This window comes from Brachionichthys hirsutus, chromosome 19 (assembly GCF_040956055.1).
Source record: "Brachionichthys hirsutus isolate HB-005 chromosome 19, CSIRO-AGI_Bhir_v1, whole genome shotgun sequence".
Classification (NCBI taxonomy): Eukaryota; Metazoa; Chordata; class Actinopteri; order Lophiiformes; family Brachionichthyidae; genus Brachionichthys; species Brachionichthys hirsutus.
The window spans coordinates 9,869,726-9,893,652 of record NC_090915.1 but is presented as its reverse complement, the minus strand read 5'-3'; the positions used below and the strand labels follow the sequence as shown (position 1 = coordinate 9,893,652).

At 41.3% G+C, this 23,927-nt stretch overlaps 1 protein-coding gene across 1 annotated transcript; it reads left to right on the top strand.

The window, feature by feature from the left end:
• The first annotated feature begins 2,205 nt into the window (after positions 1-2,205).
• plppr1 (phospholipid phosphatase related 1) lies at positions 2,206-20,173 on the top strand. The gene is made up of 7 exons (XM_068752910.1): positions 2,206-2,265; positions 7,911-8,099; positions 13,161-13,293; positions 15,009-15,259; positions 16,459-16,635; positions 19,507-19,638; positions 20,141-20,173. The coding sequence occupies exons 1-7, from the start codon at positions 2,206-2,208 to the stop codon at positions 20,171-20,173; spliced, it is 975 nt and encodes a 324-aa protein (XP_068609011.1).
• The last annotated feature ends 3,754 nt before the right edge of the window (positions 20,174-23,927 follow it).

The following is a 23,927-nucleotide window of genomic DNA, read 5'->3' as shown; positions in this document are numbered from 1 at the left end:
TACAAGCTTAGACGATACATTTTCTGCATTCTCCTCGATGCTAGACCGCATATTGGAAAATGAAATACGAATTAATAATAAGCATATACTTTTGTATTGAACAAAATGCATGGGGTTGTACATATCGATTGGTGACACTAAATTGTCCGTAGGTGTGAGTGTGTGTGTGGCTGATTGTCTGTCTCTGTGTTGCCCTGCGATGGACTGGCGGCTTGTCCAGGGTGTACCCCGCCTCTCGCCCATTGACTGCTGGGATTGGCTCCAGCTTGGCCCGCGACCCGATGACGGAAAAAGCGGTTGGAAGATGTGATCGTACATATCGTGATTGTTTCGGAATAATAATCAAGTGAAACCAGTGATAACCAGCAAATACATCATGTTTCCCCCCAATTTGTTTAAATGGTGGCTATATTTAGGTTTCTGAGGAATAACTGCAAAAGTCTGCATGGTGTCTCTGGCTTCCACCACATTGGTAGCACCTAAATCTGACTGTCTGGGTTGCAGTGGCAGCAGCGTGAAGGAAAGGAGCCAAATGTATGCGACCAACACAGAGGAGCAATTGCAGGAAAATGTCGCAGTTTAATGCAGCATGTAGCAAACTTAGAAAATAATAAGAATCAACAAGGCAGAAGACAAAATAACAGCTACAACAAAATAACATATTGACAAGTAACAGGAAGCTGAGCAGAGCCTATAGCGAGACGGCTGATGACGAGATGAGCAGCAGGTGTGCACGGTGGTGCAGGTGAAACTGGTCAGCTGATTGCCGGCAGGCTCTGGGAAGACGGGCAAAGTAAGTGCATGAAAAGTGGTTTCTTCAGGGGGCCGTGACACTAACTGATTCAAAAATGGACAAAGAGGGTGGAGCGCTAATTCCCTCTTCTTTCAGAGCACCGAGGGAGTCATTATTTGGCCAAAACTTGCACGCACAATTCTGCAACAAGCATTTCCTACATTCAGCTGATCAGAATGGAGGGTTGGTATTTTTGAATTGTCACTAAGTAAAGTTTTGGACCTTTTATTGCAGCAATTTGAAACCTCAACCTGAAGCTATGAGAACTTCTGGAGGCATTTATCACAACCATTTGACTTGATGTCGACTCATCAAGTCACCCATTGCCATATCAGCATTTTGGTAGTTCTTTGCTAGAACTACCTGCAAAGAGACTCAAGAAAGGACCAAGGACACGTCACAAATACTGAATTTTCTTTCTGCTCTGGGAATTCTTGGTTCATTTGGGCTCCTCTGTTTACCCTCGTCTGCCGCTGGGATACATGAATAACCAGAGTTGACTTTGAACTCTGCTTCGGAAATGCACTGATTATGACAATTAAAATCCTCTGCTCGTCATCTTTGTGTGGTGCAAATGACAGCTAATGTGTTAGCTGTGTTCCACATTAACTTTGAGATGAATTGAAGAATGATTACTTTTTTATACACACACATGCACACACATACACACAAATAGCCCGCAGACGTGCAAGTTTGGGGAGAGGAAATGGTGGAGTGACGGGGCAGCTCTCGAGTTTAGAGGGGCTCGACTTGGGAAAAGCCTGATGCCTGCGGTTATAGCCGCCCTGAACAGTAGACCTCGCTGATCTGCCTGTCTGCTGCTGCTTTGTCTTTGTTTTTTCCATGTTGTGTCTTAGTTTATTATTGTTTGTTGTCTGTAATGTGTAATGGTGTCATTGATTTTCAGTCAGTGAAGACAAATTTCCCTACGGGGACCAATAAATTCTACCTATCTAATAAATATCAACATTGGCTCTGATTCAATTAAATTTCATTTCTATAGTGCCAGATCGTAACAAAACGTTATCTCAAGGCACTTTTCAGGTGTTGCAGGGAAGGACGGATGCCAAATTGACTCACAAGAGCGAGCACTTCCCTTTAACAGGCAGAAACCTTGGACAGAACCTAAGGCTCATAGTGGGCAGCCATCTGTCTTGACCGGTTAGGTTGAGAAGGAGACAGGGACAGAGACAAGGACAGGTAGGAGGAGAGTCAAAAACAAAGAGAGGGGTAGAGAGCAATATTCCACTCCGTGCTCCCTCAGTCACAGACAAGAACTACAGTTTCCTAAGTAGAAATGGTATCTGTTCATTCTTATCAATATCAGATGGACTGTGACACTTGATGTCATTATCTTTGCAGAGTGAGCTGCCGTGAATCCTGAGCGGAGACGCCTCCTGACGGGAGACAAGATGGCGTCCAACAACACCCTCCGCAGCTACTCCATCATCCCATGTTTCATCTTCGTAGAGGTGAGAGACCGCTGTGTTTGCAGGGTTGATGATTTAACCATTAACAAATAACCTCTTTGGATAAATTATGCACAGTTTAAGAGATCACGTTGGAATGAGTTAGACGTTGACTCCGTGTGTGTAATTTGTGCTGCTCCTCCATGTTTAATTACTACATCGGCTGAAAGTCCTTAATCAGAAAGATGTCTCACGGCGCCTTGCATTACTCTCTCTTCTCTTCTCTCTCTCTCTCTTAAACTCACACACACACGCACGCACACGATCTACTTGGAGGAAATATTCTGTGTTACATCCATCCAGCTTTTCTCAGCCGCTCTTCTGCCTTGTGGGCTGCGGAAGTTGTTGGAGCCTATCCCAGCTTGCCATGGGCAGGGTACACCCCAGACGCGTCGCCAGCGCATCAAAGGGACACACAGCCACACTATGGGGAATTTAGAGTAATCAATTCACGGAAATCGGAGATAACGGGGGGAACATACTAACTCCAAACGGATAGGATTCGAACTATGCCACCGTGCCGCCCACAAAAACGACTGCGTTCTCGGCAGGAACGGGGGGCGGTGGTGGCACAGGTGGTTGAGAGGGTCGTCCTATGATCGAGAGGTTGGCGGTTCTATCCCCGGCTCAGGCACATGTGTGCACTGTCGTTGTGTCCTTAGGCAAGACACTTCACCCACATTGCCTGGGCGCATGCGCCGACCAGCAGCAGACTACAGTTAGAAAGTGTAACTGCTGTAAACCAAATTGCCCTCTGAGGGACAAAACAATAAAAAGTATTTAGTATTTAGCATTTATCGGCCACGACAACTGCGTCCATAAGAGTCTTATAATTATGCTTTATATACTGTGATTCATTCAAACTATTCAGTTGATATGCATTGCCAAAGTAAAACCATCAGCATTACCTAAAACGGCATTTTGACTCCCACACAGCCAGGTTTCAATCAGCTCATCTGCTGCAACCGTTAAAGCAAATCCAGCATTGAGTACAGACACATTTCATTCACTGCCTACTGCTTCGAATCGTGTCGCACAGTTTATCATTGCAGTTGCTGTAGAGTGTAGACAGCCCTTCTGTCGGACAGCCTGCCGCCGTTGTTCAGCAAGTTGCCTATTTCAAGTGTCTTGGCTGGAACTCTTGGATATGCTCAGTTGGACATTGCTTAATCATGGCTGTACAATTAGCTTTAATCAGGATGTGTACTATTAGAGCGGGTTTTAATGGGGGGACTCTCTATAATGTTGGAGAGGGCTACAGATCAACAACGACCTGCATGATCTCCGTGGCTTCTCCAGATTTTCCAAAATTTTCCAAACAGGCAAATTGATGGACACCAAATTGGTTGTGAGTGTGCCTGGATGGTTGTGTATGAGTATGAGCAGAACATCTGCAGACCAATAATTTTATAAAACATATTTTACCAGCCAATTATTTGACGGCAAGGGATCCAATTAAAACAGTTTACCAAAGGGATTATTACGCCAACAACACCTATATGGTTCGGGAATGATCTGCACACTCAGTCCAAGCCCGAGATTGAGGATATGTATGGCTCTGTTCCGATGACCTCAATATGCTTAATGTTATATTTCATTCTTGGTATTCATTACTCCAATGTGTCCAATGCATGTACGTAAATGCAGTGAAGACATCAGTGGCATAATTATTTAGTGCAATGAAAAGTGAACTGTGCTGGGCAATTCTAGTCAAATGGTAAAAGAAATGACTTCCGTTAATTACATAAAGAACTTTACAGTCGCTCAAATCTTTGAGATCATTGATCATATATAGCAGCTTTTTGATACCGCCGTTACGTTTAGAGCCTTTTCGTCAAAGACGACGATTCTCAACTTCACCAAGCTATTGACCATGACGACATAGCGTAGCAGCACAAGTCAGCTGATTTTCAGTTAACTTGGGGTTTTCCCATCTAGAATCTCCTGTCACATCAGTAATGCAGTATTGCAGCAGAGCCGATGAAGGATTCTCCTGAGATGAACTCTATAGTGCCCCTCTAAAGAGCAAACTTTCTTTACATTTCATTTGCCTCTTTTCACCAACTCCTCTTGTCTTTACACGCAGCTCTCAAAGGCCTCCTGTCTGTCTCCACCAGCCTTTCCTCATTCTATGTCTCTTAAGCTTTGATGTCTCTGTTGTCTGTCTCACAGTCTCTTTTATTTATTCTTCACACATTTCACCCTTTCTCATTCTAGTATTACTGCCACAGGACTTAAAAAAAAAAGTGAGCCGGTAGTTCAGCACCAGATGCAGTGTGATGGGGAGGATGTGTGTTTATGGTGATTTTTTTGATTTTTTTTAATAAAACCTTTTCATTCCTTACGTAACCTCAATATTTTGGCATGGCTGTGACAAACTGAACAGGTCGATGGGATGAAAGGGAATAAAAATAGTCCTAGGATGAGAAGACTGGCATGGAGTGTGACGGGAAAATGGGACACAGGGGAGGAGAAGGAAAGATGGAATAGAGATGAAGAAAAGGCTTGCAAAAGTGCAGAGATATTAATTAAGAAGGTGAGTAGTAGAAGTAAAGAGTGTCCATCCTCTACCTCCCTGTGGATGAGATTATATAATATGCAGAGTCACCTGACTCACTGTGTGACGAAACGACACTTGATTCAGAGTCTTCTCCTAATCTGCAATGTTCTCCACCGGTATGCTGTAGTAATATCTTAAAATGCAATTATTGGCAAAAAATAGCAATCAATAAAAAAGAATTCTAGAAAGAAACATCCGGCATCTGGGATTGATGGTTTTTGATGTTGTTTTGTCTCTAGGCTGCAATAATGCGTCTAGACATCATCTTGGGAGGTTATTTAAAGCTGATTAAAGCAGATATTATTTATGTTTAGCCTGGAAACACACTTTCAAACTGGGATTGTGCACCGATTTTTAATGAAATCCGAGGAGAGAGAGACACTTATTTATGGTGCAGTGAATTTTATTTCCTTAAAATTTAAATATTTTGTGTCAGTCTGCTGCCCACACTATAAAAACAATCACTTAAACACGCTGTTGTAATCTGGCTTCAAACTTTAATCTGGCGTTTCTGCTTATAAATTCACCCTATATGGCACTGAATGGATCAGCCTGCAGGTTGGTCTGATCGGCTCGTCGGTTAGGAAGAGCCCCACAAAATCAGCTGGCGGGTCAGAATTCAGCTCCGCGGCAGCTTTCTGGGGTCCAGGGGTTGCAGTGAATGGGATATGCTTTGGCTAAAAGCCAGAATCTCATGTATACATCTCAGGTATGAGGAAAGACTCCAGTCCAGCTGCCAGACACGTCCATCCACTGAACTCACACTGCTCCAAGAATTTGAGCAGGTAATTGCTGTCTGGAATCCGAACACTGACTTCCTTTAACACCGACTACTTTAAACATGTTTCCTCTTTGAATTTATTGACAAAAGTGTTGCACAATTCTAGCCCGTCAGTTTACGCAGTATAAAAGCATTTAAAATATGCATTTGTGTGTACACACACACACACACACCTGAACCTCTCAGCATGGCCATCTGTGGCAGGACAAGAGCTGCCAACATTTCTCTCTGTAAGCACAACCTGCCTTCACTGTCTGAATCTCACTGGCCATATTGTCCAGTCTGTGTCCACACACCCTTCGTATTCTACAGTGAAACAGGAAGCACTGGTTGACCGACAGGACGTGTATACTCCAAAACAATTAGAATAAAGTAGAACTAAAGCAATCAAACAAAAGACGATTTCCTGATTACACCCTCCTATACGACAAGAATGGGTAAATCATATTTTTACAATACTGCCACCCAAGGGTGGAACTTTTTGACTCCTGCCCTCAAAACATGCGCCTCTTTGGCCTCATTCAAAACGGCCCTAAAAATACACCTTTCAGGGGGGCAGAAACAGAGATAGTCATCACGACTCTCTCCGGATCAATCCCCCACCCCCTTTTTTGTCCACCTACGTATATTATGTGTCTGTTTGTACTATAACATTCTATCTAATAAATATATTCATCATCATCATGCACCTTTAAGTTGAATTTCATCTGGATCTAAATACTAAACATTGAAAACCTCATTTATGTATTAAAAAATCAGTTAAAAATACACATCAACATCGATTTACTTTTCATGGTTGGTGTATAAAGATACCAATACAAATTTAGGACCTTTTGATGATGATCCAGATTACCATGCAGAATTAATTGGTGTTAATACGATTAGGAGGGGAAAGAGCTGCTTGACAGACGTCTGCACTCTGAGTGCTTTTCTAGTTTTAGTTATTTTGGGTTGATGCATGATTTACGTAGCTGCATACCTTAAATTGACAGTTGTAATTGATATTTGAAGGTTGGAGCTGTGGGTGACATAAGTCGTTTCATACGACCAATAGTTAGCCAATGAACACTGATCCAGCTGCAGTAGGACAGTGACACCCACTGGTCGAGGTAAGGATTACAATCGGAGTCAGACATGACTATTTTGTTCACCAAATGTACCGTAATCTGATTTTTTTTAAATCTGCTTTTGTCAATAAGGTGTACCCCTGGTTGATTTTTCCAGTTAAGATTTTGTCCCACAGTCCCTGAATGCACCGTGACACCAAGCCTTTTCTGAATTGCCCAATCACCAATTCATCACCATACAAATTGCCTTGGCTTTACTCTCCTCAATTGTGTGGGAGGGAAGCCAAGAAGCAGCATCTGCAGAAGCAGGACCGTCTTTCTTTGAGTTTGGGGCAGATTACGGTTAATCCAACCCACGGCACTGGCCAGGTGTCCTGCTTCCGGATTATAACCCATTGGTTGGTGAGCCGAACTCAAACCCAGGAGTTTCAGGACAGCTTTTTATCAACAAAACCACTCATTTTAGTCCTCTTTCTGACCTCTGGAGAAATGTATTTTATTTTACATTTACTGAGATTAAAATGGAGCTCAGTATCTGAAACTTGACCACTTTAAATATAACTGTACATGACTCATGCTTATTTTATTCACCAATATGTATATTTGCTTGACCACATTTTTCCAGTCATGGTAACTTAATATGGTCTCTTTTCTTCATCTGGTAGCTTCCTCAGTATCTCGTCACTTTCGTTTGATATAAGAATCCCGGCACCGTGCCAGCTGGTTAGATTGAGTATATGCACATTTGTGACTACATAATAAAAAGCCATCTGATGTGCCACATTAAAGGTGTGTGTGTGTGTGGGTATTATATATATATATCAATAAACCAAAATGCCTAGAGCCGATTCAAGAAGCAGAGTGAAATGAGGCCAGAGACAAAAGCATAAAAGGATGATGGAGGAGAGGAGGTGGTAAATAATGGTGCTGGTGGGGGTTGCTTTAACATGATGAGTTAGAGAGAGAGAGAGAGAGAGAGATGTTTTCAGAGAGTTCATGCATGTTTCTTGCATTAAAACCTATGAGAGACATCACAGATGAGAGAGACTGTGATGTGATGTTCTGGGATCAGCTGCAAAACAATTTCTTCAAGGGAATCGTCTCGTTTTAGTCAGAACGCCTTCAGTGCACTGGATATACAACTCACAAGCCGCTCTTTCCCCCTTCTCGTTTTTCTCCTCCTCCCCCTCTTCAACTCTCTCCTGTCGCTCTCTCTGGGTCCACCATGTTTTTCTTTCAGCTTGTCATCATGTCTGGCACGGTGTTGTTGGCCTACTACATGGAGTGCACAAACTTGTTCAGTGTGCATGTGCAGGGTTTCTTCTGTAATGATGCAGAACTGATGAAGCCATACCCTGGAACAGAGGAGTCCAGTTTCGTCCCCCCTCTCATCCTGTACTGCGTGGTGACTGCTATCCCCACTGCTGTAGTGAGTAAAAACCCTTTTCATGTTTAATGTCATTGTATTGTTTCAAACGCTCATTTTTTGATTTAACTTTGTCATGTGATTTATTATAAGAAGCTGCAGTATTTACTTCCAGTTAGAATGTATGTTTATTCCAACAACCCAGCAGAAAATAACTGAACCAGAATAGATTTTTCTCGACGGACATCTTTTCAAACGTTTTGTATCTTCTTTACTTGTTTGTGTTTTTGTACTAGAATGATCAAAGATTTAGCTGAAATGAGCTCTGTTCAACTAAGTACCCTAATGTTCACTGTTAACATCCTGCTAATTTAGTTTCATGTGAGTTTACTGTGTGGCACGTACAACCACCTCTCCATTAAAGATGGGATGCTATGACATGCACACGCACGCACACACACACACACACACACATCTATAATAAATACAGACATAAAGGTTTTCTGCTGCCAATTAATCATCGACCTACAAATGATTTAATGCAGGATACACTGACAGGTCACCGCGTGTGTTGAATGACGTGAAGCATCAATACAGCGATGGCATTTCTGTTATATTGTTAATTCAATAATGTGATGAAGTTGAAGGGACGAGAAACCTTTAGGGGAAATGCATCATTAAAAAGGTCGAGAGAATAAAAGGAAGAGAGAGCGAGATGTGTCGCATTGTGCACGCACACACACACACTTATCTAGCCATCCCCTTAATGTGATATCCTACAATAAAACTAACTGAATGTTACTTTCCCACCTTCCATCCATCCATCCATCCATGACCATTTGTAAAATGGACTGAGGTGAAACAGAAAACTGTCCTGTGGTCTTACAAGTCAAAATTATATTTGGAAATCATGAACACTGATAAATAGAAGAGGAATAATCCAGCTTGTTATCAGTTCATAAGCCAGGACCCGTGATAGTGTGATTGTGCATTAGTACAGGTGGCATGGATTTATTAAAGTGCCATCAGTGCTGAACCATATATTCAGGCTTTACAGCAACATACGCTGCCAAGCAGACAACACTTCCATCTTCCTTCGTCCCGTGAGACAATGATGGATTACATTTTGTGTGTATTGCAACAGGAGTCTAGATGCTAAACTGTCCAGCCTGAAGTTCAAACTTGACACATATCATGAAATACAAAATACAACAAGATTGACCCCAAATGAAGCAAGTAAAACTCTGTATCATGCAGTATGTTCCACACAGAGATCCTACTTGTTTTCAGTCGAGCCAGCAACCAACTGTATGACATTGAATGGTTTTAAAAGTAGTAGCAGCACATAGCCAGTAGGGGTCAGTCTCACTCCATGTTTGTTGACTCCACCCCCACCACAGCTACTCAGACCCTGATTTCATTATTAACAATGCTCAAGATGTTCGCACCACCTCCTAATTAGTGCTAGCACATACCTGTTTAATATTATAATTAACAGTTTTTTTCACATTTGGAATGGACCAAATGTGAAAGAATGAATTAGCCAATCCTAGAGTGGAATCATAAACTGTACCAATTACAGGGCTGCATCCCTCTGTGGAGGCGGGACTTTCATATACCACTAAGGTGGGACTGATAGGCTTTCAAACATGATCTATGGAGCTTTTCAATGAGAACTACTGTAACATCCCCTCTCAGCCTTATTGATGGTGCATGACATCATTAGCTGCCTACATTGATGCCTGGTGTTGATGAATTGATAAGGGGTTGTAAAGTCACTGTAGTAGAAGCTGTGGAGCATTAGCAGAAAAGTACTGCTGGCAAGAGTCGTAAAAGCTGTTGTGGTGGTAAAAGAGGTAGTGGAAGTGCTGCCTGTATGTTATACTGATATTGAGTAAAATGCAATGAATCAAGGGATACAACACGTTATGAAGGATACATGCTTTATACTTTAGTTTTCTTTCGCACTTTGAGACATTCGGCCTTCAGTTACAGCCTTCAAGGATGAAGTGAGATACATCTATAGTCTGTTCATGGTCAGACACAGGCTTCAGTATGCTGTTCATAAATCAACCCCTGCAGTGGTGCATCACAGCAGCTCTGCAATGAAGGATTCACTGACAGATTTAACTGTTGCTAATATCATGTGGGGTGATATATATTTCCCATCAACTAAAAATACAACGTAACAATAAAGCTTTTTAGTACAGAGTTGCAAACTTAAGCCTAAGAGTGTCTGCTGAGATGGTATCATATGATATGCTTTAGCATCTCAATACTACAAGGAGATTTATATTTATGTATTTAAGCTCTACTATACATTGCAGAGATTCTGATTCTGCTGCCTAATTTGTGTTTTTGTGTCTCCTGCATTTTGTGTTTATTATTTTGGAAATTCCATTTTCTTTCGGTTGGAGGTATTGACGCTTTTATTGAGAAAAATAAATTGAACCCTTTAGCTTGCATTGTCCTCCCTGTTACTAATTAGTGTGGAAACATATCAGTATTTTGCCCACAAACACACTTCAGATGAAAGAAAAATGAGAAATGGCAATACCCGCTGGCCACAAAGTGCAACCAGCAACTTCTTTGTTCGTCTCATATCACTATTTGGTTTAGTTATATTAATCAATGGAAAAAACTCATGTATTCTACCATTAAATATCTGTGTATTAACTTTTTCTTGTCTGTCTCTCTCTCTCTCCTTCCTCCCTCAGTTGGCTTTTATTTTTCACAGTCTATCTTTCGGTCCATATGCTACCCTAAACCTTTTCATTGTACCTTTTGGAAGTGCTGCGTCAGGTGCTTAAGTTTGAACGTGTAAATGGCACACATGCATCATAAAACTGAGGAGAAGCCACTCAGAATTAATGATGACGTGGCTGGGATGCCAGTAAATTACCTCATCACGGCTGAAGAGACTGTGGAGGGTAGATGAGGGGTATTCACTTTAACGCATTCAGCTATGGATGGAAATCCTTCCCTCTCTGAACAAAGGAATTGACAGATTGTGTTTTGTTTTGTCTTGTTCAAACACAAACAAATGGCAGACCCTTAGGAGGTTCTCAGCCGTAACCAGAATGACTGAAGAGGGTTAGAAAGAGACAAAAAAGTCTTCAAGGGAATCAAACACCAATTCCACTTCCTTATGTTTATGGCTTTGAGGGACTATATCGGTAGAAGGATGCTGAGGATGGAACTGCCAGGGAACAGGGCTAGAGGTCGACCCAGGAGACGATACATGGATGTAGTGATGGAGGACATGAGAGTGGCTGGTGTTGGGGAGGACGATGCAAAGGACAGGGTGAAGTGGAGGAGGTTGATTTGCTGTGGCGACCCCTCACGGCACGGTGTAAGGGCCATTGATTAAGATGTGCTGGCGACGCGTCCGAGCTGTATCCCGCCTCTCGTCCATAGCAAGCTGGGATAGGCTCCAGCAACTCCCGTGACCAGCAAAGAGGGAAAAGTGGCTGTAAATGGAATCGTCTCATCTACAAAAAAAAAGGATGGACGTTTAAGACATTTTTTCCTCTTTGGGTTGCAGAACAAACTATAAACACATCTTTAAAATTCATTGTCTTGTAAAGTCACCAAACCTGTGCTCATCCAGGAACCTAAGGCATCTTCAAGTATTGTTCCGCAAGATACTGAACGGCGGTTTGCTCCTCACTGATGTGTTAAATGCAGAAACGCACTTTCCTCACAAGGAAAATGAAACGTGTATCTTATCTTAATTACTGTCATACAGCGCATTCATTTGGGATTGTGTTTCTGAGCACCTCGCCATTTCTCATTAACCCTTTTGGCTCTGTTTTGTGTTACTCCCAAGGGTAGTGACTAACTAATTGGCTGTTAAATGCTCACCAGTGAGTTGATAACGCTGTCAGTCCACCTTTCGGTGCAGAGTTGGGAGCATGCAGCGAATGTCTTGAAAGGAGTTGCCCCCCCTGCAGTAAAAGCCTCCGATGAAACAGGGTGGCTGAATCATAGCACTGAAAAACACTAAAGCTGAATGGAGAATGACTGAAGAAGGGCTCGACAATTCTGTGTTGGGTTTGTCGTATTTCATGTTAGTCAATAGAGTCTTGATTTGTGCTGAGAGTTGGGCGGTTTTCACTTTCTGAGCTTTCAGATCGTGCTTCTCTGATGATCAGTCAGATTGTTCTTAAATACAGCACAACAGCATCATTGTAAGTGCAACCCTGGTTGCTTTTATTGTCTCTCTACGAATCCAAGATGGACATATGTCTGTCCATTTATTTCTGAGCAGCAGAGGGCTATTTCTATTTGCTGTCATCTCTGTTGCTGTTGCACTTATCCTCTTTGTAAAATGTCTTTTGATCATTCATGACTGATCGTGTGTGACCAGATTTTATCATACCAGTTGCCTCTTCGAGTTTTCTTTTTGAAGATTAGGATCTCTTTGGGTTTTTTTTTTTTTTTACCTTTGAAGGCAGACATCTATTTTCTTCCCTGTCCTGCATCCGAAGACATTATTTTTCTGTGACACCGTTTTTAATGACATTTACTTTGGTATTTGCGCGCCTTATTTCAAATCATCAAAAAGAAGTGAAAAAAGTGTTTTGGACTCGTAATTTAGGTTCCTTCATGTATACAAATCCAAACATGATTGAATCCAATGCAGATATTTAAAACATTACTCAGAGCTTTAAATCATCACTAACCTGATTTATAGGAATGCTGCTGTTACTCCCGCTTTTTGTCATTCACTCCCCCCCCCCCCCCCCCCCACACCAACATCATAAAATTAGTCAATGTCAGAAATACAGAGGTTTTGTCACCAGTCCTGGGGCTCAAAACCAACTACTTTTATGGCACACACACACACACAACATGCACATCTACTCTGTCCGACTCATAGACAGGTTTTTGAAGCAGCCTCTTATCACCTAAGGCAGGTGGCAGTGAGTTTCATTCTTGTGTCCAGTAGCAGTTTTTCCATTAGACCTGATCTGCACTATAATGGGCCTGGAGAAAGCTTGAAATAAGACACAGTTGTTTACAGAGACAGGCCAGACCGGGGGGGAAATATTCCTCTGCCATGAATTAGGATGACTAACATTATATTCTATTTCCCTCCCCTTTCTGTATGTATGTGTGTAGATTTTCATTGGAGAGGTGTCGATGTATATGATGAAGTCAACGAGAGAAGTGCTCCTGCTCCAAGAGAAAACCATTATAACAGGAGACTGTTGTTACCTTAACCCTCTCATCCGCCGCATTGTGCGCTTCATAGGTGAGAAGGCCTTATTTGACTTAATGTGTTTATCTTTCCTGCATAACTCATCGATCCTTCAAATAACTTGCTCCAACCATGACTCTAAAAACATCAATAGTATAAATGTGCAGCGTGTCAATCAATCGCTGGTGGTTCTCAATTTGCACATTTATTATTAAATCCTTCCAAAACTTGCTGAGGTCAGGGATCTCTTTTACAAGGGTGACCCAGGGAGAACCACACGTCTTAATATACAACAGAACAATACATGTGGGGACAAGCAATACATATGGGGACAAGCAGCAGTACAAAAATAGAATAAAGAAATAAAATAAAAGTGCAGGTAGTGAGATTTAAGTATTCAAATACAAAAAACACCGATCAGTGGTTGGACATTCCAGACTCTTTAGCATCACAGAATATAGTCTATAAAATATAGTCTTTGGGTCGTCCCCTGGTTAAAACCAAACATCTTGCATCTTGTCACCTCTGATCTCCTCATACCTTGCGTCATTCACAAGCCTTGGGCTCTTTAGTTTCTCTATGAATGCAATACGGCCCACCAATGCTTCCCTCACGAAACTGCAGTCGCCCAAAAGACCGAAAAATCATGCGACCACGCTTACCATGCCTTAGTTATAGAACATGTTGCGGTTGCATGAATGTTTTAGACTCTGAGAAACTTGCTGATTGAGGCTTTTTGGTTCAAGTCCAAGGTGGGCTGATTAGATTTCAGTAAATCCTCCATCAGAGGAGCCAAATATGGAACAAATCCAGCTAATGTGTATTGATATTTGCTTTTGTGAAACTGCTTACAGACTTTATATAAAACTATTTTTTCTTACAATAGGGCTGCTTCCTGTCTCAATTATAGATATAACCTCAGACAAGGGTTAGGTCACATATCTGTATCTTAGAGCCACTTTTACACTTGACCTGATTAGAACTGGACAAACTGACTCTGGGCTATCAGCTGCAGGAACAGAGGTCATCTGCTGGGCTCTCCTGACACTATCACAACCACATTTAAAATGTTTTAAATAATACCCCTCAACTTGTGACAAACTCATCAGGAATTCATTTGGCAGTTCACATGATTTTTACTTCAGTCTTCTCCCGAACAGCCTCGCAAATTGGTCGGATCATTGAGGCTTTTAGTTTCCCGCTCTCTTGCGGCCTCCAATCTCCCCTCCACTCAACCTAATTCCCTCTCTCCATTTCCCCTCAATGCCCTTCACACAATCGCATCCCTTTAACCCTCACGGGAAACTCCGTACCCAACCCCCTCGCCCTCCCCGCAGCCTCCGCAGCCCTCTTCACCGAATGAAAACACAAAGCAGAGTAATTTCATGGCTAAGCAGGCCTGATAATCAGCAGTCATATTTCACAGCAAAAGGAATGCAGACGCTGGTCGGGCTTGGTGGGCTGAAAGTGTCGGCGTAATCGTTCATAATAAAATACATTATTCCAAGTGTGTTTATTAGTTTTTGTGCCCTTTTCCTTCCAATTTCACTTAATATGACGCCAATTGTTTGATTCCTTTCACATCAGATTGACAAGTCACACTGAACAATAAACAAAAAGCTCAGGGTATATCTTTCATGTTGCTTCAGTGCTGGATAGTCACTGCCCACGCTAACAGCCGATGGAGGACGATTAAATCACGGTATCAGAAACATTTCAAGCTTTCTTTGCAGATCTGTCTTATTCTCATTGTGTCCCCTCACACTCAGGTGTGTTTGCATTCGGCCTGTTTGCCACGGACATCTTTGTCAACGCGGGTCAGGTGGTGACCGGAGGCCTGTCGCCCTACTTCCTGTCCATCTGCAAGCCCAACTACACTGGTGCAGAGTGTCGTTTTAATCACCAATTCATTGTCAATGGCAACATCTGCACTGGGAACCCTGTTATCGTGGAGAACGCACGGCGGTCATTCCCGTCCAAGGACTCTTCACTGAGTGTTTACTCTGCTGTTTACCTCACGGTGAGAATGATAATACCTGGTGACTGGGGACAGTTACATTGTACAGACGTGTAGTCGGGTGTCAACAATGGTAAACACACCAAATAACTTCACTTTTATTCTTTGATAACGTACTGTTTTCTGCAAGAAATTAGATTACTGTTTATTTAGCACATGGCATTACGAAATGATGATGATTATTATTATTATGCAACATCAGGCCTTAGTATAAGTTATGCCAGAATGTGGACTTTTTTATTACCCTGCCAATGTTGTCTATCTTCACATGTGTAACAGTGTGCGGTGCATCTAAATGGATTAAATTAATGAATGAATGAATTAAAGTACTACAATAAATTTCACACATACTTTTTTAGGGCCCTTTAGGTGAGCATCTTATAAGTGGGTCCTCCAATTTACACATTTCTGCAGTTTGAGACTTATTTGAACTTTAATGTACAGGCTTTTGCTCATATTGACATATTGGCAACAGCAAATTAATTTTTTCCACATGCGGCAGGTATCTGCGTTATAAGCTGGTAGTTTCACACAATGTTGATTAAGTTCAAATACTTAATAATACTGCAAAACCACGCATGTGTGACTGCAATGGGTGTCTATAATGTATGTATTGCAATGCATTTAATAAAATACATTACTGAGCACACATATTTTCTAAACAAAGGACAGTGAACACATATTTTTTGTATTTTCTTCGACCCAACCTGAGCGCAGTTAATTAGAAATCAATTTCAAATGTACTTCTGGCACAAGTTACTCTTGGGGTTTAATGCAATTTGTTTGCATCTTGGTGGAAACAACACCCAAACACTTACAGATAAATATACCTTTTTAAGCCTGGAGTGATTAAAAGTTTTTACTAGATTTGCAGGTAAAAAAAACGTTTGATTAAGGAGGAATAATGGCTGTGCGGAGTGGCTGCATTACACTTTGACTGAGATCACCTTATAATTAAAAACATGCTGTGTCTGGTCAGAATGCAATTTTTTTTATGAAGGAATGAAAGACAGAGGGGATTATTGAAAAGAGGATTTCATGCATAGAACCTTTTGACTTGGAAGAAAGTATGATGATGAATGATGAATATATTAATTGGATAGAATGTTGGATTACTAAACCTTTGGGACCCAGTAAAGAAGAACTCGACTTTGAATTGTTTTCTGGGTGGATTTTAAGTGGTTTCTGTGTCACCTTTCCAGATGTACATCACCAGCACCATCAAGACCAAGTCCAGCCGCCTGGCCAAGCCTGTTCTCTGTCTGGGCACGCTCTGTTCAGCTTTCCTCACCGGCCTCAACCGAGTCTCCGAGTACCGAAACCACTGTTCAGACGTGGTGGCTGGATTTATACTGGGATCAGCTGTCGCTCTGTTTCTGGTGAGCAAAATAAATTAAAAAGTTTATAATTCAGGAGTGGAGAAGATAAAGTGGTTTATTAATGTAAATTGGAACTATTAATGTACAACTTTATTTCTGAAAGCCACCAAATAGGCAGAAATAGAAGGTAGAGGACTTCAGGTACCTTGGATCAAAAGAGTGATGGAAAATGTGGAAAGGAGGTGAAGAATCGTGTGCAGTCAGGCTGGAATGGATGGAGGAAAGTATCAGGTGTGCTCTGTGGTCGGAGAGTGTCAGCGAGGATGAAGGGAAAGGTCTACAAGACAGTGGTGAGGCCAGCCATGATGGACGGCTTAGAGACAGTGGCTCTGATGAAGAGACAGGAGGCGGAGCTAGAAGTGGAGGAGATGAAGATGCTGGGGTTCTCCTTGGGAGTGACCAGATTGGATAGGATTAGAAATGAGACACAAAGAGGTTAAAAGAGGGACAGTGAAGGTTAGACATTTTGGAGACGAGGTCGGAGAGGTACTATATCGGTAGAGGGATGCTGAGGATGGAACTGCCAGGGAACAGGGCTAGAGGACGACCCAGGTAGGAGAAGATGCATAATAATAATTAACAACAGGATATACTGGATCTGTGTTAAATGGTTTGATCAACATCAGATTTATCTTTTGAAGTGTTTGAAGTTATGTTGTAGCTGGAACACTCAAGACGTTTTAGGGATGAAGGCTGAAAGTCTGTCAAGGAGAATGGAAAGTGAAGGAAAACGCCCAAAAATCAAATAAGATGTATTCAACAGTCTTCATTACATTAGTAATCTCCACTGGGCCTCTAGCCTCGAAGCAGGGATGGGCGTGAAAGGAAGGATTGATATTTATTCAGTGGCTGCTGGTGACTGATTTCATAGCCTTTTGATTCTCACAACTTCTCACAGCCTTTCAAAAATGCCTTTAAATGGACAGTACTCAGATGTCCTTTTACTACTGTGATCTTGTTCCAGAACTTGCATCACAGACAGACGCACTACAGGCTAGTACACGAGTCATATGACAACACGTCCCGTATAACGCAGTCATCTGGCAAATGACAAACTTTTTTTCTGTGTAGCTGTATTTGGTTAACAAAATACAAAAACAAAAACTTTATCCTAGTTATGGTTCGACAACCCAGGGAAGTCTGCAACAGATGTAAAGAAGTGCGGTATACTATTTGTCTAATGAAACTGTTGAGAGCCAAGTATTTGGTCCTGAATTCCAACGTTGGCCTGATGAAGTAAAAGTAAATAATTAAAAGTATGATTATTATCGGTTTTGTTGCAGGTCATGCTGAAGGAGATTATGATATTTCAAGACAGTTTTCACATGTTGGTGGTGCTGAAGGGACGACTCAGAGACAAAAGACAATAAGACTCAGTCTTTGAAGGGGATTTGAATGGAGTCATCAAAGTACAACCGCCTTTGGTCTTACAAGTGATTTGTCCTCTGCCTGCAGATTGAGGAATCAGTGTTATGCAGGGAGTTGAGGAGATGCTGATGAAATCATAACGGGACACAGAAGGGTCCACTTGATCATGCTGAAGTCTGACAGAAACACAACCCCTCAATTTTTAAACCAGCAGCATTTTGTTAGGTTTTACAACTGAACTCTCTCCCTGCTTTAGTTGCTGCACATGCCAGTTTGTCTACAGCAACCCGCACACATTTACCTGAAGGCTTCATAAGTTTGGCAAGGGTTCGGATGTAACAGACATTCATGTATAAGAAAAGGTCTGCATTTACACTGCATCTATGAAATTCCCTTCGTTCTCAAGATTTATTTTGAGTCCTTCAAGGTACGTAGAATTTGTCACATAAAAAGACATTTAATGCTGATTTTTTTTCTCAGTATTGGATTATTTTGCAAGAGAATCTGCAACTTCGAAAATAAAAAAAACGAACAAACAAACTTCAAATCTAGATTGTACTTTTTCTTCCTCACTATGGCAACAGGCAAATGGCGATAGATGGCAGGTTGGCTCTCCTTGCGTGGGTGACGAGATGCAAAAATGAAATAAAAGGAAAGAAGCAGTCTTCCATGGTTTAAGCAGGGAATGAACATTGGTTGATGAAAACAGGAACCTACTGAAATGTATCTTAAAAAATAAGAGCAGTGATGTGAAAACAACGGCTCAGTGTAGGACTGAGCCAGTGTAGGACTGAGCTCCCAAAGCTTTTCTCATACCTTCATATGATATAAACTTGTTCAGAGAAGGTAAGAGCAGTTTATAGTGAATGCATGGATTAACAATATCTGTATTTAGTTGGCTTTTGCAAAATAAGATCTGCATGATCATTAAATATTGATTATTTTCCCATGCACACTAAGTATCATAGAAGATCACCAAGCTAGACACATGGGGACATTTATCCAAGAACCTTGCAGTTGTTCCTAATCCTATCTAGCTGTTCAATGACCTTAGAATGCATAAACACATTAATGCCATTTTGAAGAGAGACAAATGAGGAGGAATTTAAATGGTTTCGAGACTAGACTGCCTCAAGCGGGACTCTGGTGAGAACAAGTTGAAAATGAAAAATAAGATGCAAATATTACAGCTTTGGATTTACATTCTATTGTTTACATATATATATATATATATAATATGCACATTTTTAAATTCTCATGATGTATAAACCTGAGGTTTTTGTTAGGAAAAACCTGAGAAGTAGAACTGTTTTAGTGCTGCTGGATGTCGTCATGCTAACACGCTTAAAGTCGCCAAACAAGGCGATCATTATTCTGTACCTTTTCTAAAAAAAATTGCTTTTATAATATCCCTGCTTCAACCAATGCTTGAAGTTCCAGGTCAGCCTGTGCCATTGTTAGCCTACCTTGATATGAATTGTGAATGTTCTTTATTTTTTACAGGGTATATGTGTCGTCAACAACTTCAAAGGAGTCCACAGTTCAGCGACGAAACAGAAAGCTGAAGACTACCGTGGTCTGCCTCTGATGACTTTCCCTCGTGTAGAGAGCCCCCTGGAGACCCTCAGCGCACAGGTACCTTGAAACACTTAACCTGGCCTCCCCAAAAAATAATGCACAGAATCGTTCTCCAAGGCAGATTTCCCCAAAGACTGTGATCTTAAAACAGAAATATTCCTTCAGACAATTCATTTGTTTTGTAATTTTATGTCCCTGGAATGTGAATCATTTATCAGTGTTCCTGTAGAGAACGGAATTACGCTCATTTTCTATCTAAAGACAGGGTTTCAGTATCAACCACATGCTTTCTTAAATTCTTTCTTTCTCTTGTGAAGCGTTCTAAAGAGCATACAGGCATGCTATCTTGCACTGCATCACTTCCCTCCTCCCTAAATGCACAGAAACACAGACAGAACATCACACAGAACCCTCCTGATCTAGTCTAACAATGACTTCCTCTACCTTTTTAATTTCCACACCTTTTTTCTCTCTCTCTTTCTCTCCTCTTTTCCTTTTACTTTCTTTGTTATCCCTCTCAATCCCCACAATCCATCCCTTCTCCCACATCCATTTTCAGAACCACTCGGCATCGATGACGGAGGTCACATGACTAAGGGGGCAGCACCGGGTCACGTTTGCGTCTCGGCAGCACTTCCAGACACAATGACGAGGACGCATGCCAAAAAAAAAACCCCACTCCAGATATCTGTTTAATTCACCAAGGATACAAAATACATGTTTGCAATGGTTCTCGTTTATTTGGGCTATGCTCAATTCAGCCTGCCAACGCACATGGATGCCGTCAGCAGCAAAATGATCAAAAGGCAAACCTAAGCACAGAATTTTTCTCCAGATATCTGAGACCATTTGAACATGGATCATTTGTCCCTCCAAGGTGTGCTGTTTGTCATTAGAGGACAGTGTTTTGTACATTTTGTATGAGCGAGTGCCGTAGCCCACCCTGACGGTGTTAGCCCTGCACAGTCCCTGTCAGCTGACTCTTTCTGTTCAACATCGTATCCTGTCAGGTGACTTGCCTCATCGATCACCACATGTATGCGCCTCGGTCTGAAAAATGTGGTATGGAAAAAACAATATTGACGTTGATGTTTTGTGATGTTTGTCATCTGTACAGAAAAGAAATACAGAATCCTTCTTTTTATTATCTGTCTGCACATTAATCGACCATGTCAGGTCATATTTTGTAAAGATTTTTGTCAATCCGTGTGGTTATTATGGATCCGTTTGGACCTGTTTGCCTGCTGTAAACCTGGATATGTTTTGGTATCAGTTTAGGTGTTTCTGGGAATGACCCCTCCCCCTTTGGTGGAAATGAGGAGGAGTCTGTGACAACTTCCAAGTCAGAAAATGTGGTTTAGTGCGTGCATTTATTCACTGCAGTGAAAATGAAATTGGTTGAAATTCCAACAATGAGTGTATTTTAATCCAGTTTGCTGATTCAGTCTGTTTGGTTTTTTTTGTGTGTGTGTGTGTTTTTTTTTTTTAAGTATAAAGCGGCCAAATGGGGCTAGCCTGTCCCATATCTACCAAAAGATTACAGTGCCATGGTTTCATAAATACATTTGCAGTGATATCCCAGTGGACAAAATCCTTAGAATATGCATGGGGGAAAGAAAAAAAAAGAGCCAGACATGCTCTTGGAGTTAAACTGAGTGACCCAATTAAGGCCTGGCGATCCCTTTTAAAGGAAACCAGGCTGATGACTCCTGCTTCACTTTTCCTCCTTGAGGCATCCCTCCTCCCTCCCTCCCCATCCCAACAGTGGATTGTTCTGCAATGTTGTGACTCCATTTCCCATCTGAAGATACACCCAGCATGAAGAGAGAAGCCAAGACGTTTAATGAATGTTCATGATTTGACCTGTACTCATTATCATTGTGATTATAATTGTCTTTTAATTTAAGCAACAAAAATTAGCATTTTATTTGAAATGCTGCATATATATTTTTTCTTTATTTGTTCATAAATTAAACAGTAAGTAGTAACAATGTGTTCTGTGCAGTGTTTTATTTTTGAATCATAACATTTTCTTTACCATTAGAGTCAGGAATCGCACACGGTAAGACACATAAAAAACCCTGTTGACCTTTGTTAAAGTAAAGTCTCCGCTGGGCTCGGCCCTGAAACATCTAGTGACGTCATGAGTAATAAATAAATACTGAGCAGAGTGATGTCAAGCTTTAAAAACTATGCGACCAGTGCTGCAGTTTGTAGTCTGGGACTGTAATAATGTACTGATGTCGGCGCAGGATGTCTCTCAAGAGGGGAAGAAAACAACTTGCTTTAAAAAGTACTCAAGCATGATGCTAGGAGAACAAGGGGGGAATAAAAAAAAGTTATGTTTTAGAAAAGCCAATGTTTAGACAGCCCGCAAAATGTCAGTTTTAACCTTACTTTATGCTCGCCCGAGGTACACAGTGTCACATGCATTGAATAAGGTCTGTTCTCTCCTGCTGAGACAGCCCCCCCCACCCCCACCTCCCAATCAAACCACGTTACCTGAACTAGGGTAACTAATGAGCAGAAATATGGCAAAACCACGGCCATATTTAGTTCTGTTTGTACGTACTTTTTTTAATGCAGTAACTTCACTGTTTATGTCACAACTGAGCAAGACATACACAAACACACACACACAAAGAAGCTGGTGCACTACTTTTTTTCTCTGTCAGGTGTTCATTTCAGTCATGACGGCCTGTATTTGCTCAACAGTGTGTGAGAGTGTGGGTGTACATAAAGTGCAGGTATGTGTGGGGGGGGGGCGTCATTCATGGCTGTGATTCTTTCCTCTCAAAACTGCTGCATCTTTTCAATATAAATTAATTAATTAAGGTGTGCCCGTAAAGTTGGGAGTAAAATGAATAACTTCCGGTGTATCTCAGTGGCTGACAAAATTATAATGATTGAATCCTCAAGGCACAGATTCATCGCTGCCGCTTGAATGTCAGCTGATCTGTTGCTCTGATTTCACCTATCAGTGAAAGTTTAAGCCTTTAACAGCACAATATAAGCATAAAGCCCCTGGTCAGATTTAGATGTTAAATGCAGCTGAATTTATTTTGTTGCTAAGCAATAGTTTTAAGAATTGAAAATGGTCCCAGCAAACAGCTGCTATGGATTTTAACTAAAATCAAGTATCCGATATAACGCTCTCTTAAATGTTGTGGAAAATATTTCTGGGAGACTGAAAAGAAGAGTGGAATTAAATGCAAAGAAGAGAGGTACGTTTTTAATAACAGAACACATCCAAATGCAAATGAATAAGATGCAAGAAAACAGGTCTCATCACAGGGGGACTGTTTCAGTGTGTTCAGTTGTGAATCATGGTTTCAGATCGGATGTCAGAGTTCCAACTAGTGGTGTTAGGTTCATGGTTCATTCACTATTTGCAACTGGAGGTTTTATGTCACAGGATTACGAGATAACTCATATGCTCTTAAAAGTATGGCATAAGGTAACAAAATTAATAATAATTGATGTTTTACTTAATTTCCTAACTTGTGTCATTTTTAACCCCCGAGTACATCACCAAGAACAAAGACCACAAGTCAAACTGACAAGTTGAACAATGAATTAAAGGTGCAACCTTTCTTTAAGAAACTAGAAGTGCATCGGTGAAGTGCAGGACAAGATTAAATTGTGATCACCAAAATATTTTATAGTGTCCTATAATCCACCAGCAGACACCTACCGGATATTTTAATAAATACACAGGTATTTACTGAAGGTTTCTCTTATTTTTATTTGGATGTGATATTTGCACCACCAATCCACGAAAAAGTGTACCAGAAAGGAAATATGACCTGAGCCAAATTAAATGCACTGCCAAAGACCAAAAACATTAGGTTGTCAGGGGTATCCAACCCATCATCCACAGCCATGTTTCCTAACATTCCAGCTTAAAGGTATAAGATCTCAGAAAGATACAAGGACATAACGACGTGAGTGGGTGGGTCCAACCCCAGGTCCTTTATACTCGATATGTCTCTGCGTAAGACTCAGGTGAATTAGCCCATTAAGCTTAAATACCAAAGCGTCTTCATATCTGCGATTAAACCCATCATTGTGGCAAGCAAATCTGTGACCTTGAAGAGAAAAGGATTAGAGCGAAAGCAATGCTTGGGTGGAAAGAGGAAGGGTTAGAGAGGATCAGGAGTGGAAGAGAAAGTAAATAATACAAGAATTGGGATGAGTTGAAAAGGAAGTGACAGAATCGGGGAATTGAAGTTAAAGAACAGAAGGTTTGCACAGCTCTTCAGCGAAAGAAACCAGCTAGTGGAATCAGATTGACTTGAGGCTCACCAGTTAATGTAGGGCAGTAGGCCTTCTACTTTTCTGAGTAA